Raw genomic sequence first — 15,061 nt, forward strand, 5'->3', positions numbered from 1 at the left:
AGTTTGAACTAGCTGGAATGTTACATGCAAGCCTGCTTACTTTTTTTTTAAGAACAACTAACTGTAGTGAAAAGCTGTTCACCTCATCAGCAGAGTGAAAGAGTGGAAATCAGAAATGTGCAAGTGCTCTACAGTGAAGCTGGAATGAAACAAAGTTGCTGACTGCAAATGTAAAAGAAGGACAATAACTGTTTAAGATGAGGGGCAGTGGTTGCAGAAAAGCAGGTGGAAGATATCTGGTTAGGCTGAATTTTGAATAAACATCCTTTCATCAAAGTTTGTAGCAGCCTGTCACATAAGCTAGCCTGATACGAAATTGCTGCGGTAAAGTTTGTCTCTAAGTTTATGAAATAGATTATATCTTGCTAGCTGTAATAATGTGGAGCTACAGTAGAGGATGCACAAGCTCACTCCTGTCCTCATCTGTTGGTTTGGTATTAAGATTGAAGAAAGTGAACCTGGGCAGAGTTTGCTGCTGTGTGTTGCCAGGATCCCTTCCTACACTGATTTGTTTTCTTATCAAGGTTTTGGGTAGTACTCATGCTTTCTGAGAATTGACTGTGGGTGTTTTCTTTAATAGGTATGAAGTATACATTCAAAACCTACAGAAATACCTATATATAGTATGAAGATATGTGACAATGCTTAGTAATGTTTCTCCTGTTCTTATTAGCAACTGAGATTTGATGTTTCAGTCGGTGTTACTTTCAAGACTCCTTCACTTGTACATGCCACAGATCATGTTTTTATTTACAGGTTCGAGTAGAAGGCTTTAACTATGTTGGCATGGGCAACTCCACGAACAAGAAAGATGCACAGACCAACGCTGCTCGAGACTTTGTCAATTACTTAGTTCGAGTGAATGAAATGAAGAAAGAGGAAATTCCATCTTTTGGAGTAAGCTGCTGTGTCCCCCTTAAGAAAGAAAAACCCTTAATTGCAGTGCTGTGCCTCCAGCTGCATTTCAGCCCTGGAGTTCAGTCTGGCACTCGTGTGCTGTGAAGAAGACTGAATGTGCAGGCCTTCCGCTTGCAGTGCTGGAAAGCTGGAATACATTCAGTGAAACTTGTAGGGTGATCTGGTAAAAACAGCTGTGTGTTGGTCTGTGTGATTGATGAGGCTGGAAAGAATTCGGAGTACCTGTAAGGTACAGCCTGATTTTAGAAATGCTAAATATTCAGATCTGACACTGAGAATTGTTTTAAATGCATGTTATGGTATAGAATACTGTGCACTTGAAAGAAATAAAATAACAAGAACAAAAAGATATCACAGACATCTCAAACTAGACATTTTTTAAATTGTTAATGCTTTATGCCTTAGCTCCTCATGTGTAGCAAGATCACTGCTTTTTATAATGCTTTGTGAACCATGTGAATATCAGCAGTGACTCTCACATAAAAGCTGAGGAGGAGGAGGGTAGCTCTTTACAGCAGTTTTGGAGAGTAGTAAATAAAGCATGAAGCCAAATGTTACACATTGGGAGGGAAGTCTTTTTCTAGTGCCTCATTAAGGATATATCTGTATAAGATAAGAGTTTGTTCAGTGGAAGCAGTGTTTGTGGTTGTTGAACAAGTAAGGGCTACTTGTTGGTTGGAAATCCTTTTATAGAATATCCACAAAAAGACAAATATTGAGCAATTTATTTCTTTAAGTTTTTAAAATGGTGTTACTAGGGGGGGGTTGCTGCTGGGGGAACTATCGCATAATGTTGCAGGAGCTCTTTAAACTGCCTGAACAGTTTTCTACCTACGTAGTAAAAAAACTTATTCTGTGCAAATATGCTGAGATTTTACTTAATTCTCTCTCCTAGCCAGCAGTGGGTGATACCCCCGATGGAGGATATGAAATAGATAGAGATGTTACTGGTTCCAGTTCTACTTTGGGTGGCCCTCTTCCTCCACATTTGATTATAGAGGCTGAAATAGGTAAGTGTGTGAAAACTGTAAGTTGCATGTATGTGGATGTAATATATGCATATAGATTTGTGTGGGGTTTTCCCTCACAGCATACTTCTGCAGACAGAAGATGGTTAGAAGTTAGAAACTACAATGAGTTTTGAGGCAGAGGTGTGAATGACTACATGAGGTCTGAGGGACTAGTCATGTCCTGTCGAGATTGCTAGGCAATACCTGTCCATTGCTAAGAGTATGCATTGGAGCAGTTATTTTGTTTATTTTTTTCCCATGTGGTAGGCAATGGCCCAAGTGGAGCACCTGGAAACTGTGACAGTCATGGAGCTCAGTGGGATCGAGGTGCAAATTTGCAAGATTATTATTCAAAGAAAGACGAGCAAGAAGCACAGGTAGTAAGTCATTCTATGGAGTTCTCCTTTAGTTCTTAAATAGGTATCTTTCACTCCCTTTAGTATGTTACTAGCATTTATAATCAAGCTTGCGGTTTCATTTTATATGTTTTGCTGTTGGTTTTAACTTAAGCTGCAGATTTATTTGCTGACTTTTAACAAAGGTAACTTGTTTAAGTTAGGAACAAAATAAATGTTTGGATACTGTGAATATCCAATTGTTTGTGTAGATATTTTGTTGTGAAAATAAGGAAATACTGAGGACCTTTTAGCATTTTCTGCAATGTATTAATTAATTTATAGCATCTAGACATGTTTATTTAAAGACTTGTTGTAAGTCTGTTTAAAACTGAAATCTGTAAGAAACTAGTAAATGATACTTTTTCCCCCAAATTAGACCTCAGAATCAGAAGTGGACTTAAATGCTGATCTTCATGGGAGCTGGACCTTGGACAATGCCAAGGCACGCCTGAATCAGTTTTTCCAAAAGGAGAAGATTCAGGAAGAATATAAATACACTGAAATGGGGCCTGATCACAACAGGTTTGGTAGTTTTTGCACCTTCTGCTTTATGAAGGGTTGGACGTATTCTCAGTGACAGTGGCTAATCACACTTAACTTGTAGTGCTCCACAATGCCATTTGAGAAAACTCTGTTTTTACAAAAACATCCAACAGAATCCTTAAGTTTTGAAATGGGAGTTATGAGCCTTTGTACTGAGTTCTGAGTGGCTGAAGAAATTTTTTGTCTGATGTTTTTCATGGATAAGCAGCTTTTAAAAATGATTGCTGTGCTCTGGTAACTGTTGAGGTGTCAGTTTGAATGGAAGGAGTTCTCAGTTGCTTGCAGTAATTGTATGACTGTAGTTGCGTATGTACGCTTTGAGTAAATCTTAAATATACTTACATTTGCTAATGTAGAAATGTCTCTTAAGGACATTTTATTTATATTTTTGTTTTAATAAACTTTGGCAGTGGAATCTTCTACTGGAAAAATTAGTTTGGCAGAATGTTCCTAAATGGAGTTTTGAGGGTCTTAGATTTCAGTTGAAACCAGCTGGATATTACTTTTTTGACTTTCTGCCCATTCCATCAGCAAATTTGCGTGTGCCTCTCCCAAATGAAAATAACATGTAACAGATTGTGCATAAAGAATTGATGGGATTTTTTTTTTTTTTTTTTACCTCTGTTTGGAATAGTCTTTACAAATCATCAAAACGTCAGGATATTGTATTATTCCTTGTGAAATACAATTATGTTTTGTGGTCAGAGACAATAGCATGCTGCTGCTGGGTTCTTATTGTTGCATTTGGGGTTTTGGTTTGGTTTTTTTGCATTATATGAACTTGTATTCTATGAGAAGAGTTATTTTTAGAAAGATAAGTAGATTTTCTTATTGCAGTCTTCCATGAGAGTCCCACTTGCAGGGCTTCTGGTATTCTTTTGTTGTTGAGTCTTATAAGCATTTAGAGTATCTAAAATACATCTGTTGGAGTCAGAAAGCTCTAAATTCTCATTGAAAACCTATCTTCAGGTCACTTCATCTCCATTTATGTTCTGAAGCAAGAACATTTTTTTCCCTTAAGTGAGTGACATAAAAAAATTAGTTTGTACAGAACTAGGAATTTTTAAAAACTTGTTGCAGGTGTAGTTCTTGAGCACTTATTCATGCAGCTCATTTTGTTATGCCTTCTGCAGGTAAAAGCATTAAACATATTTAAAAGTATATAAACTTGAGCAGAATAAAGTGGCCATCAATGACAGTATGTTTCTCAGCCTACTTACTGTTCTTTCAGAAAGCATTTAAGGGTTTCTTATTTACTACATCCAGGAAAACTTGTGTAAATTGCCCTGGATGGAATGGCAGAAGGGGGAAGTGACTATGCTGCAATGGACTGGATAGGCATGAAACAATCCTAGTGCGCTCTAGTATTCATTAAGGGAAGGCAAATGATTTGATTTAATACTTTTGGTTATATAATAGGAGAGGGGTAGTTTCAGATGCTTTTGTGATTTTGAGGACAGTAACACAGTTTTGGTTTGTTTTCTTAAGAAATACCAGTTGCCATGCATCTTACTAATCTAATTTATTTAATTATTTTTTAAGTAATGGTATTTATAACAGAAATGTCAGCCTTGCTCTCAGAGGTTTTTAAAGGAGAAATGTATTTTTGTTATTAATCATAGTCACATGGTATAAGAACTTAGTAATAGCTGGAAAATTTGGCTTTAGAAACTTTATTTTAATTACAACAGGAGGGTATAAATTGTAAATATAAACATGGCTCTCCTAATACACAGAGTATGAGCTAAATGTTAATGGATGGGTTGTGGCTTTTCTTTCTTGGGATTCCATCAGTAGCATGGGATGCCTTTGCCTCTTTGTGTTCCCACTGCTGATGGTAGCAGCAGGCAACACCACAGATCTGTGCGTGTTCACACACGGGCTCCTGAGGCTGTACTAAAGAATCACATGGGATTCTGCTGCAAACTGATTTCTGGTGTTGCTGTTCTCCCCTTAGGTGGAGGAGAATGAGATTGAATGCTGACTATAGGCCTGGCTGAGAAACATACTGTCATCGGTGCCTTAGTTGGCTGTTGTGTCCCTGAAAGCCAGTGGCCTTCGACCCATGAAGCCACTGTGCCTGAAGGTCAGTTCACTCATAGTACAGGAAGGAGTTCTAACTTGAAATTTAAATCCCTCACTTAACCTTTTATTTGTTTGTTTACAGCAAGAAATGAAAGGCACAGATATAAGGTTCTGCCTGCAGCTGTGGAAGTACTAAGGCATAGTTTTCAAAGAGGATCTCAGTCTGATAAAGCCCATACATCTTGAATCACATTGGCCGGTTTAAATCCTGGCTTATAAGAATTTGTCTTTAATTCTTAATCTGTGCAAATACAGGCTTAGGTTTGTGATTCTTAAAAACATGGATCTTGTTTTCCATCATCCTCTGACATATGGCTTTCTAATTTTTTTAAAGCCTAAATTAATATAGCACTTGACCTTTAAATGAATTTGTTAGATCCCTGCTATGCAAACAATGACATTTGCTGCGCAGTTAGTTTTGTCTGTGCACTGTTCCCAGAGTATGGCAATAAGGGCTTCATGAAAATTCAAGTATTCTGTCTCCTTCTGTGCAGATATGTTCAACGGTCTTTGACTAAATTATCTGGCTTTGTCTGTGCTTTGAGCTGGCCACTGTTCTGTGGCAAAACCCAGGGCAGTTGTATTAACTGTTGCACTGAGTTAATAAACCCATCCTACTAGTGGTTTATGTTAGTATAATGTGGGATACAGTTAATAGTGCAGTGGGATGCATGTTAATGTTACATTAACATGCTATCTTCTTTATAATTGTTGCCTTAAACTTAGACAGCTCAGAGCGTATTTCCTAATAATGCAGCTTAAAATTTCAATGCCAAATGGCAGCATTAGCAGGACTCTTCTTAACAAATCTGCTGGTTCTGTGGCAGGTCTGTTATCTACTAAGTATGGGTTAAAGAGACTAAAAGCTGTAATATTTTATCTTGGCCATTGATAAGTTGAGAGTTTCTGACTGAGGACACAGATATTTGCTTAGAAAAGTTGGAAAGAGTGGATATTTTTGGAGTGTCAGTGTCAGCTATTGGCAATTGTACCATTGTGTTCTTTTGTTTACAGGAGCTTTGTTGCAGAAATGAACATTTATGTGAAGCAGTTGGGCAGAAGTAAGTTTCTTTTTGTTTCTATCTTAACAAGAGATGGATGTTGGTACAGAGGAATAGGTCATACTCGTGGGTACAGACTTTTATAGTTACATTTTGGAGCCACTTCCAGAGATGAAGGTTCATGTTTGTATCTTCTTCCTTTGTGCTCTGCTTGTTGCATTCTTCTGCTTGTCCATTACATGCTTCCACTAATCCTTTTTCTCAGCACAAAGAACTGCGTGTGGGATATGGTAGTTTTTTTGTCCTAATTACTTGTTCTTTACGTATCTGAGAAATGCAGTGTCTGATATGTTCCCAGGCAATGGGCATCCATACCATACCCATGTATGTAGAGCTTGCTGTGAAATTTGTACGATATTGCTGGATGGTACAGGATAATCATAGTTCCTTAGACATTGAATGCAAAACCGAAACTTCACAGGAGTTCCCCAGGAAAGTCAGTAAGTGGCATTACACAGCTAGTGTGAGCCAGCTGATGAAGGGACCTGGTAGGATTTTATGAGGCAACTCTGGATTTATCAAGATTTTAAACTCTCCATGAGACCTGTCCTCTGGGTGCAGTCAGCCCATTTCAGAGTAGTATCTTCTGTGGAAGCTGTTTGACTTCTCAGTTATAATAACTCTGAATAACTCAGTTATAAGCTCTGAACTTTCTGTGCTGCAGGGATTTTCAGTCGTGAGCATGGATCAAACAAAAAGCTGGCAGCACAGTCCTGTGCCCTTTCCTTGGTTAGACAGCTCTACCACCTTGGTGTCATAGAACCTTATTCTGGGCAGACAAAGAAAAAGGGAGAAACGGTGAGTTTGGTCAAAGGTTTGGAAATTGCTGCTTTCATTTTAATAACACACAAGCAAGGTGAGTTAAAGTTGGCTCTCAATATTTATATTAACAGCTTACAAGTTAATAATAATTTTGATTCTTTAGACCAGCAGCTGTTTATGTTCTGGCCAGTCATTTGGATCAGAAATATAACTTTGTGTGTATTGAATGGAGCAGTAAACTAGTTTTACAGCATATTAAATTAAATACGATTTGCAATAAATGCTTTTTTCAGTATAAATTTTCTACCAGCTTAAAGATTTCTGTTTATGATATGTACAGTTCTTGGCTATTTGGTTTCATTCTCTGGCACATTAGCATTTTTGGGTATTTGGTTACAAGTTTAGGAATAATTTTCTCTAAAATTAAGCTAAGCTATTTAGAAATATTCTATGTATTCTTGTTGGATGAAAGTTTGGCAAAAAGTTTAGAGCATGTGAATTCTGAGCACAGAAGATGGCGCTCTTTGGCCTTGTTTCACAAGTAACTTTGGTGGTACAGTATGCTCCTTTAGCATCTTGCAGTTCTGGATTCTGTTGTCTGTCTTTTTATGTATATCAGCATGTAGCTTTTAAACATTTAATAGGTGGAACCCTATGAGGTGTCGCTGTCTTCTGACTTAGAAAATCAGCTGCAAAAGACTGTACAGGAGCTGTCTCTGGAGATTGTGCCTTTGGTGAGTATGCGGTTCAGACACTTGAGTATTTAACATCGGGTCTGCTCATTTAATACATTTATCTTTCTTTGCCAAATTTGCTTTTGGATTTTTAGCCTGAAGATCCCAGTAATCCTGTTCTGATAAATGTTGGAAAGTTAGCCCATTTTGAACCATCGCAAAGACAGAGTCATTTGGGAGTTGTTCCATGGTCACCACCTCATTCCAACTGGAACCCTTGGACCAGCTGCAATATTGATGAAGGTCCTCTGGCAAACGTAAGATAGCTTAAAAAGTTGATTTGTTATTTTTCTCCAGAGTTCTGGAACTTTGAAATTATTTTCTCCACTCAGGGTTTAAAGTGTAAGCTATTCCAAAGGATAAAACACTACACTGATAAAATTTCTTGAACTTGAGGAAGGAAGTCTTTTCCTTAGCAGGAGAGCTTTGTATTTATTTAATGTTTTATTAGATTTTATGGGCAGTAGCATCTTGAATGTCCCAATTCTTTGCTTTCACTTTTTACCTACTACTGTACGGCCCATACAAAGTTCTAACTGAAATTACAAGGTAAGTTTTTTGGGCATATTTATTATTTGGTAGCCTCTTTTCCCCATATTTCCATCCTAGGACTTTCTTTTCTGGGAGGAGAAACTGCTGCAAGCTGGTGTTCACTAAGTCACTCAGTTTGGAAGTTTGTCTACTGTTAAAACCTGGTCACAAAAGATGCCCAGGGCAGGAACTTGGCTTTCCTAAAACAGGGAAGGAAAGTGCTTAGAACCAAAGTAATAATGTAATACTTCTTCTGATTGCAGGTTTTTTTTCTATAAATGACATGAGTTTAACAGTGATCTTTATATATAGATTTAAAAAATATATAACTGATATATATTTGAATGGTGGTGTTTAAAGCATAATACATTTACAGGCATTGCAAATTGAGCAGGCTTCAAATCTCATTAGGATTTCTATGTGCTAGTCATGGTGCAGCTAACTTATTTTCAGTAAAATCAATTAGCCTTTTGGTAACATATTTGAATTTCTTCAGAATTCTTTCTTAGTTGAAATGCAAGAGTTGGCTAAAAAGAGTTACTTTTTAGGTACTATTCTGTGAGTGGTTATGTGCTTACATTATTTTACTCGTTTCACTAAAACCCTGTGTCTTAATGATCAGCTAAGTCTTTCATTAGCTTCTGTTGAATACAGTGTTTTTCTCAAGCAGTTAAAGTGTTTAAATTTAAGCAATCATTCTTTTTGAGAATTTTGGATCTTTCTGAGAAACTTGTTTGAGGATGGCCACTTGTTTGAGGATGTGTTAATTTTAACACACTGGAATGAATGAAATAAAACAGCTCATAGGCCAAACTGACTTCAAGGAGTTATGTAGGAAATGATCCTTTGCTGGTGTTTGGAGTCATTATGTTGCTGTTGCTGATTTTATATTGAAGTTCTTATATAGATAAGCAGTGGGGTCAGGAAGTCTCCAAACAATGTCTTGTCTTGACAGCTCACTCCAGAGCAAATAAGCATGGATTTGAAAAGTGATTTCATGTACCGTTTGGAGCAGGATCCAGAATTACAAAGGGTAAGTATGCTTCCTGTAACATGGCATGCTTGCACTAATCTTTATTTTCCAGAAGAGGTTGAATGTAGCGTATACAAAGTGTGAAAGACTGGATTTCAGTAGTAATAGGTACCAAGTTTTCAGAAGTGCTGGATGTTATGCTGGGGTGGATATGGAGATCTGTTGCACTGTGTAAGTAAAAAATGCAAACTGTAATTTATTCTTACAAGGTTTTTGCTTTGTTTAAGTGAAACCTGTGTTTCTGAGTGAGACAAAGTATGGATGTGAAGCAGAATAGGGAATTTTGGGGTTTTTTGGGGTTGTTTTTAGATTTTTGGAAATGTGCTGGATTTTTTTTTTTTTTTCCAGATCCAACAAGAGAGAGAGGAGTTACCTGTAAAGAATTTTGAAAGTGAAATTCTAGATGCTGTCCATCACAATTCTGTTGTTGTAATTCGTGGTGCCACTGGTTGTGGCAAAACCACACAAGTGCCACAGTACATCCTGGATGAATATATCAGAACCAACAGAGCTGCAGAGTGCAACATAGTAGTGACGCAGGTGAGGAATACGTTACAAATGCAGCCACTTAAGTTTTCAGATACTAGGAATCACCTATTAAGATGTGTTGAGAAATGTGATGATCATTGTAGGACGTTCATAGAAGTATTTCCTTATTCCTACATGTGGGAGAAACCACAGTGTCATGTATATTTTTCATTGGGAGTGGTATTCTTTCATGTACCTACAGTTGGGATAACCTGGCTGTACCTTGCCCAGGTGAAAACTTTTTGGCAGACCAAGGGGAAACAATTTGGCAAATGCCACTTGGTAGTTGCTATATATCCTTATGTCCTTCTGTAATTTTATGTGCAGCATTAACCACTTCAGAAGAAAAAAAAGCCTGTTGTTATAGGTATTACTGTTTAATAACTACTCTGTAAAGAAATCTTAGGGCAGGACACATGTAGCATTTATAATTTCTTGTTTTCAATGGTGTTCCATTAAACTTACAAATCCTCATCATTAAGTCAGGGAAAACCTTTTCATCCCTCAGCCTCGGAGGATTAGTGCGGTTTCTGTCGCAGAGCGTGTGTCATATGAGAGAGGAGAACAACCTGGGCAAAGCTGTGGATATAGCGTGCGATTTGAATCTGTGCTTCCTCGGCCACATGCCAGTGTGCTCTTCTGCACTGTAGGTCTGTGTTGTTTCGTTTATGTTTGGGGCTTATTACTTAAGGATCTGAATTCTTTGAGTAGCAGCAAAGGCAGAAGTATGGTTAGATTAAAATTTTTAGAAACTTGGTTTAAAAGATTGAACAGTTGTGGGTTTCTGATAGAAGTTTGCTGACGTACTGTTGTCCAAAGATTAAGATTGTTGTTTGGAAGTGTGATAAAACACGTCTAAATAATTTCTTGAAGAGATAAAATTGCTGTATATTGATTGTCCTTAAAAGATAGAAGGGGAAGCAGTATTGGGCGGGAAAGAAGAAAGAGTCTTTCTAGTAGTAATACTTCATACTCTCGCCATCACTTGTACAAATGAAAGCAATTAGAGATGGGGTTGTAAAAAGTACTGGGCAGCTTGCATACTTCTTGATTTTTAAACCAGTGCAACTGTTCTTGATGAAACAGCAAGGGGGAAGATAGCCCTTTTACTTACATGAACATTTACTCCTATGTCTGTTTAAGGTGTTCTTCTGAGAAAGGTGGAGGCTGGGATCCGTGGCATTAGTCATGTTATTGTTGATGAGATCCATGAGAGAGACATTAATGTGAGTTAGCTGGTGATTACAGTCCTATTTCTCTCTATGCTTCTGTTCTGCTTAACTTCTGTACCTGTTCTAGTATGAAACTATGTTACTATATGCTTTATATGTGAGTTTCTGATCTTCAATAAGATTTTTAGAAACTCTTAATTGCTTCTTACCTGGTTAGAAGAGCAAGGACTTGTGCCTCCTTGCTGCCCTATGTCTTTTTTCCTGTTAGGATCATCTTCTCTGTCCTGGTCCTGTATGGAAAATAGAACACTACAGTGCAAACATATCCAAATGTGGGAGCTGAATGTCACTTTTATTTTTAAAGTGCTTTTTATACTGACAATGTTGTATTGCTGTAACAGAACAGCAGTGGTATTTACAGAAGCTGCAGTCTTGATCTTGACACATTTAAATTTGGTTTTGACATGAAGAAAAATGGCAGTAGAATTAGGGGAGAGATTGTATGTAATTTAAGAAATGGGAAACATTTCCTGTCCCCTTAGTTCTTCTGTAAAGTTTTCAACTTTGCCCACACCAACAATGCAAGAAACAGTTAAGTTCTGACATGATGTTTGTTTTGACAGAATCTGGGGACTCATTTGGATGGAATTGCAATGCAGATTTTTCTGATGCATCTCTTCATCTAAGTTTGTATTAATGATATAAAATACAAGTTTTGAAATCTTGAATGAGACTGGAATTTTATCTGTTGAAGTAAGGGCCTGCCTAACTGCATGGTGAAGCTACATAAATGCCATGTTTAAACAGAACTTTAAAACTTTGCATATAGCTGCACTGGATCATTCATATTTATTTTATGAACTATGGCTACTTCAGATATAAATGAAGTTTAAAAAGACCTTAGGTTGTAATATATTGTTAGGAAGGAAGCAAACTATTTTTGAATGCTTTTCTTTAGTTTCTTTCATTCTGAGGAAAGAAAAACCCTTCTTTGCACTGGAAATCCTAAAATTCAGTTATCCCAGGAATTGCAGTATTTTCACAATAAAGCACTGACAACTGTTTCTGGTTTTAGAACATTTCTGTGACACTTGTTACTTCTCACATCCAGCAAGGCTCCTGTTCAGTAAATGTATATGTCTTTGTAATTCCTTCTGGTCTCTTGGGAAGATACTGAGTTTTATGGGTAGGAAATTAATGATGCTTTTATTCTGTTTATATGCAGACTGACTTTCTTCTGGTGGTGCTGAGAGATGTAATTCAGGCATATCCTGAAATAAGGGTTATCCTTATGTCTGCCACCATTGACACTAGTATGTTTTGTGAATACTTCTTCAACTGTCCAATTATTGAGGTCTTTGGTAGAACCTTTCCTGTCCAAGGTAAATCATTGGTTGTACTTTCAAGAACTGTTTTCATTTTTATTTTATTAGTCACATGCTTCAGGACTATGGTGAAAGCAAGATACGCATTTCTTCTGGATTGTAATGTTTTACGGATGTGGCTTACCCTGGGCAAAGAAGTCAGTAACAGTGAACGATTTCATAGCACCATTTTGTTTAAAAACACAAAGCAAACAAATAATACTAACACCCCCAAAGCACTACCACTTGGGGTATTTTCCATTGGAGAATGAGATGGTAATAGTAAAGTTTCAGATCTGTTGTCTCTGATATTAGGAATAATGAAAATGGCTTTAAATCAGCCAGTATTTATTAAACAAGAAAAAAAATATATGGAAGTATATTGATTGGAGGAGTAATCATAGGAATAGTGTGGGAATAATTCTTATACCTTGGCTGACAGCCAAGGAGTTTTCTCCAGTCCTGGCTTCGTACTCTGAAACATCATGAGACCTCACTTGGAGTATTGTGTGCAGTTCTGGTGTCCTCATCATAAAAAGGACACGGAACTGTTGGAACAAGTCCAGAGGAGGGCCACGAGGATGATCAGGGGACTGGAGCACCTTCCGTATGGAGACAGGCTGAGAAAGTTGGGGCTGTTCAGCCTGGAGGAGAGAAGGCTGCTTGGAAACCTCATAGCAGCCTTCCAGTATCTGCAGGGGGCCTACAAGGATGCTGGGAAGGGGCTATTCATCAGGGACTGTAGTGACAGGACAAGGGGTAACGGGTTAAAACTTAAACAGGGGAAGTTTAGATTGGATATAAGGAAGAAATTCTTTACTGTGAGGGTGGTGAGGCACTGGAATGGGTTGCCCAGGGAGGTTGTGAATGCTCCATCCTTGGCGGTGTTCAAGGCCAGGTTGGATGAGGCCTTGGGTGACATGGTTTATTGTGGGGTGTCCCTGCCCATGGCAGGGGGGTTGGAACTAGATGATCTCAAGGTCCTTTCCAACCCTAACTATTCTATGATTCTGTGATCATGATTACATCAGGGGGAGCTCAGGAGGTGATAAAAAGAATTGTTCCCTTACACAGGCTTCTGGTCAGTCTTGGTAACCAATTCTTGACTGTCCTTGCAGATTATTTTCTAGAAGATTGCATTCAAATGACTCAGTTCATTCCTCCACCAAAGGAAAAGAAGAAGAAAGAGAAGGATGAAGAAAGTCCTGAAGATGATGACGTATGTTTGACTTCTTAATATGAAAAGTTATGCAAGTGGCAGTTAGGACTCGAGCTCAAGTGTAAATCATTGGGCATTGTTGAACTTCACATTTTTAGCACTTTTGTAGTTTTAATATCAAAGATTGCTGTTAACTTCAGAAATAGAATTTAATTTTTCATTGACCTTGTAAACTTCTTTTGTTGAAGCTAAAATTCTTGTGTTTTGTCAACCTCCATCTCTAAAGATAGAAATGAAATGCTTTTAAAAGTGAAAAGATTGGTAACCTTGGAAGAAGAAATAGATACAGAAATATGAGCTTCACAATACCTTTTCAAGGGTGAAAATTTAGATTCTTTCCCTTCTTGCAGTTGATACTGTTAGTGCTCAAAGACATTGACAAGAAACTATCACTTTCATGATACAGCTTTTAATTTGTAGGTCTGAAACTGCTGTTTAGGTCAGCTATTTGAAATTTTTAAAAAATGACAAAGCTTCTTAGGACATTGTCCCAGTTCATCTGAAGTTAAATGAGTTTGGTAGCTTCCTGCTGCAAATTTGTATTGAGTTATAACTTAGTGCAATGAAATTATAATTAAGTTCTTATATTAGACAGCTGGGGAAGCAGGACTTGAACTGCTCATTGGATCAGTCTGTGAGCTGTGCCTGAGATGGTCTTCCCTGTAAGCTACCCATGTATGTCATTTTACTATTTGCCTGACCAGGCAGTCTCCACAGTTTGAGTAAATTCATTTATATGATTTCGTTTGTGTGTGGTGTTTTTATTTGGTGTTTTGTTTTGTTTTTGTTTTGTCTTTTTTCAGACCAATTGCAACCTTATTTGTAGTGATGAATATGGCCCAGAAACAAAACATGCCATGGCTCAGCTGAATGAAAAAGAAACTTCTTTTGAACTCATTGAGGCCCTGCTAATTTATATCAGGACTCTGAATGTCCCAGGAGCTGTACTTGTTTTCTTGCCTGGCTGGAACTTGATATATACAATGCAGAAGCATCTAGAAATGAATCCACGTTTTGGTACAAGCAACTGTGTTCTATTATATTTCATATTTTCTGAAGGAAACTATTGACTGTGTAAAGATGAGAGTTGGATGAGTGACTTAGAGAGCTGGATTTGTTACGAGAATGAATGGGTAGAAATTATTATGTTATGCAGAGAATAAATGAGATTCATGTAGTGGTAGTTACTAACTTTCTTGTTTTCATGTTTTAGGAGGTAACCAGTATAGAATTTTACCTCTGCATTCGCAAATTCCTCTGGAGGAACAACGTCGAGTGTTTGATCCTGTGCCTGCTGGAGTAATGAAGGTATGAGAGCCTTCCTTGTGTGGAGTTGTGTTGTGCTTTTGTGGAATGTATTGCTGACTATTTTTATATAGGTTATGTAGTTTATCTTGCAATCTATCTGTAACTTTTTCAGACCAAATATATTTCAATATTGATTTCCTGTTTCTTACAGGTTATTTTATCTACCAGCATTGCTGAGACTAGCATTACCATCAATGATGTGGTCTATGTTATAGACTCCTGCAAGTGAGTTCATGAAGTAGCTTTTTCTTTTGTAAACCCTATTCTTTGGAATGCAGAAAAGATTTTCTGAACGTGAAGAACTGCCTTTATTCCCATAGTCACAAAGCTGAATTTGAGGACTGACTCACTCAAGACAAACTTGCATTGTCTGTAGCTGTTCAACACAGTTACAA

General features: G+C 37.6%; 1 protein-coding gene across 4 annotated transcripts in view; it reads left to right on the plus strand.

Annotated features, from left to right (window-relative positions):
* The window catches only part of DHX9 (DExH-box helicase 9), a 28,433-nt gene that overhangs the window by 2,758 nt on the left and 10,614 nt on the right, over positions 1–15,061 (plus strand). For 2 of the 4 annotated variants that reach the window (XM_080622672.1, XM_080622671.1), the window contains exons 2-18: positions 757–897; positions 1,814–1,928; positions 2,196–2,305; positions 2,703–2,848; positions 5,969–6,015; positions 6,680–6,813; positions 7,422–7,511; positions 7,607–7,768; positions 8,998–9,075; positions 9,424–9,615; positions 10,112–10,253; positions 10,747–10,829; positions 12,001–12,157; positions 13,258–13,358; positions 14,162–14,375; positions 14,572–14,666; positions 14,818–14,891. In XM_080622672.1, the coding sequence (XP_080478798.1) occupies positions 757–897; positions 1,814–1,928; positions 2,196–2,305; positions 2,703–2,848; positions 5,969–6,015; positions 6,680–6,813; positions 7,422–7,511; positions 7,607–7,768; positions 8,998–9,075; positions 9,424–9,615; positions 10,112–10,253; positions 10,747–10,829; positions 12,001–12,157; positions 13,258–13,358; positions 14,162–14,375; positions 14,572–14,666; positions 14,818–14,891 (2,081 nt within the window). Of the gene's footprint in view, positions 1–756; positions 898–1,100; positions 1,148–1,813; positions 1,929–2,195; positions 2,306–2,702; positions 2,849–4,836; positions 4,956–5,968; positions 6,016–6,679; positions 6,814–7,421; positions 7,512–7,606; positions 7,769–8,997; positions 9,076–9,423; positions 9,616–10,111; positions 10,254–10,746; positions 10,830–12,000; positions 12,158–13,257; positions 13,359–14,161; positions 14,376–14,571; positions 14,667–14,817; positions 14,892–15,061 lie in introns of those variants that run through there. The other 2 variants (XM_080622673.1, XM_080622674.1) reach the window with 2 other exon arrangements.

Source organism: Psittacula echo (genome assembly GCF_963264785.1).
Source record: "Psittacula echo genome assembly, chromosome: 7".
Lineage (NCBI taxonomy): Eukaryota > Metazoa > Chordata > Aves > Psittaciformes > Psittacidae > Psittacula > Psittacula echo.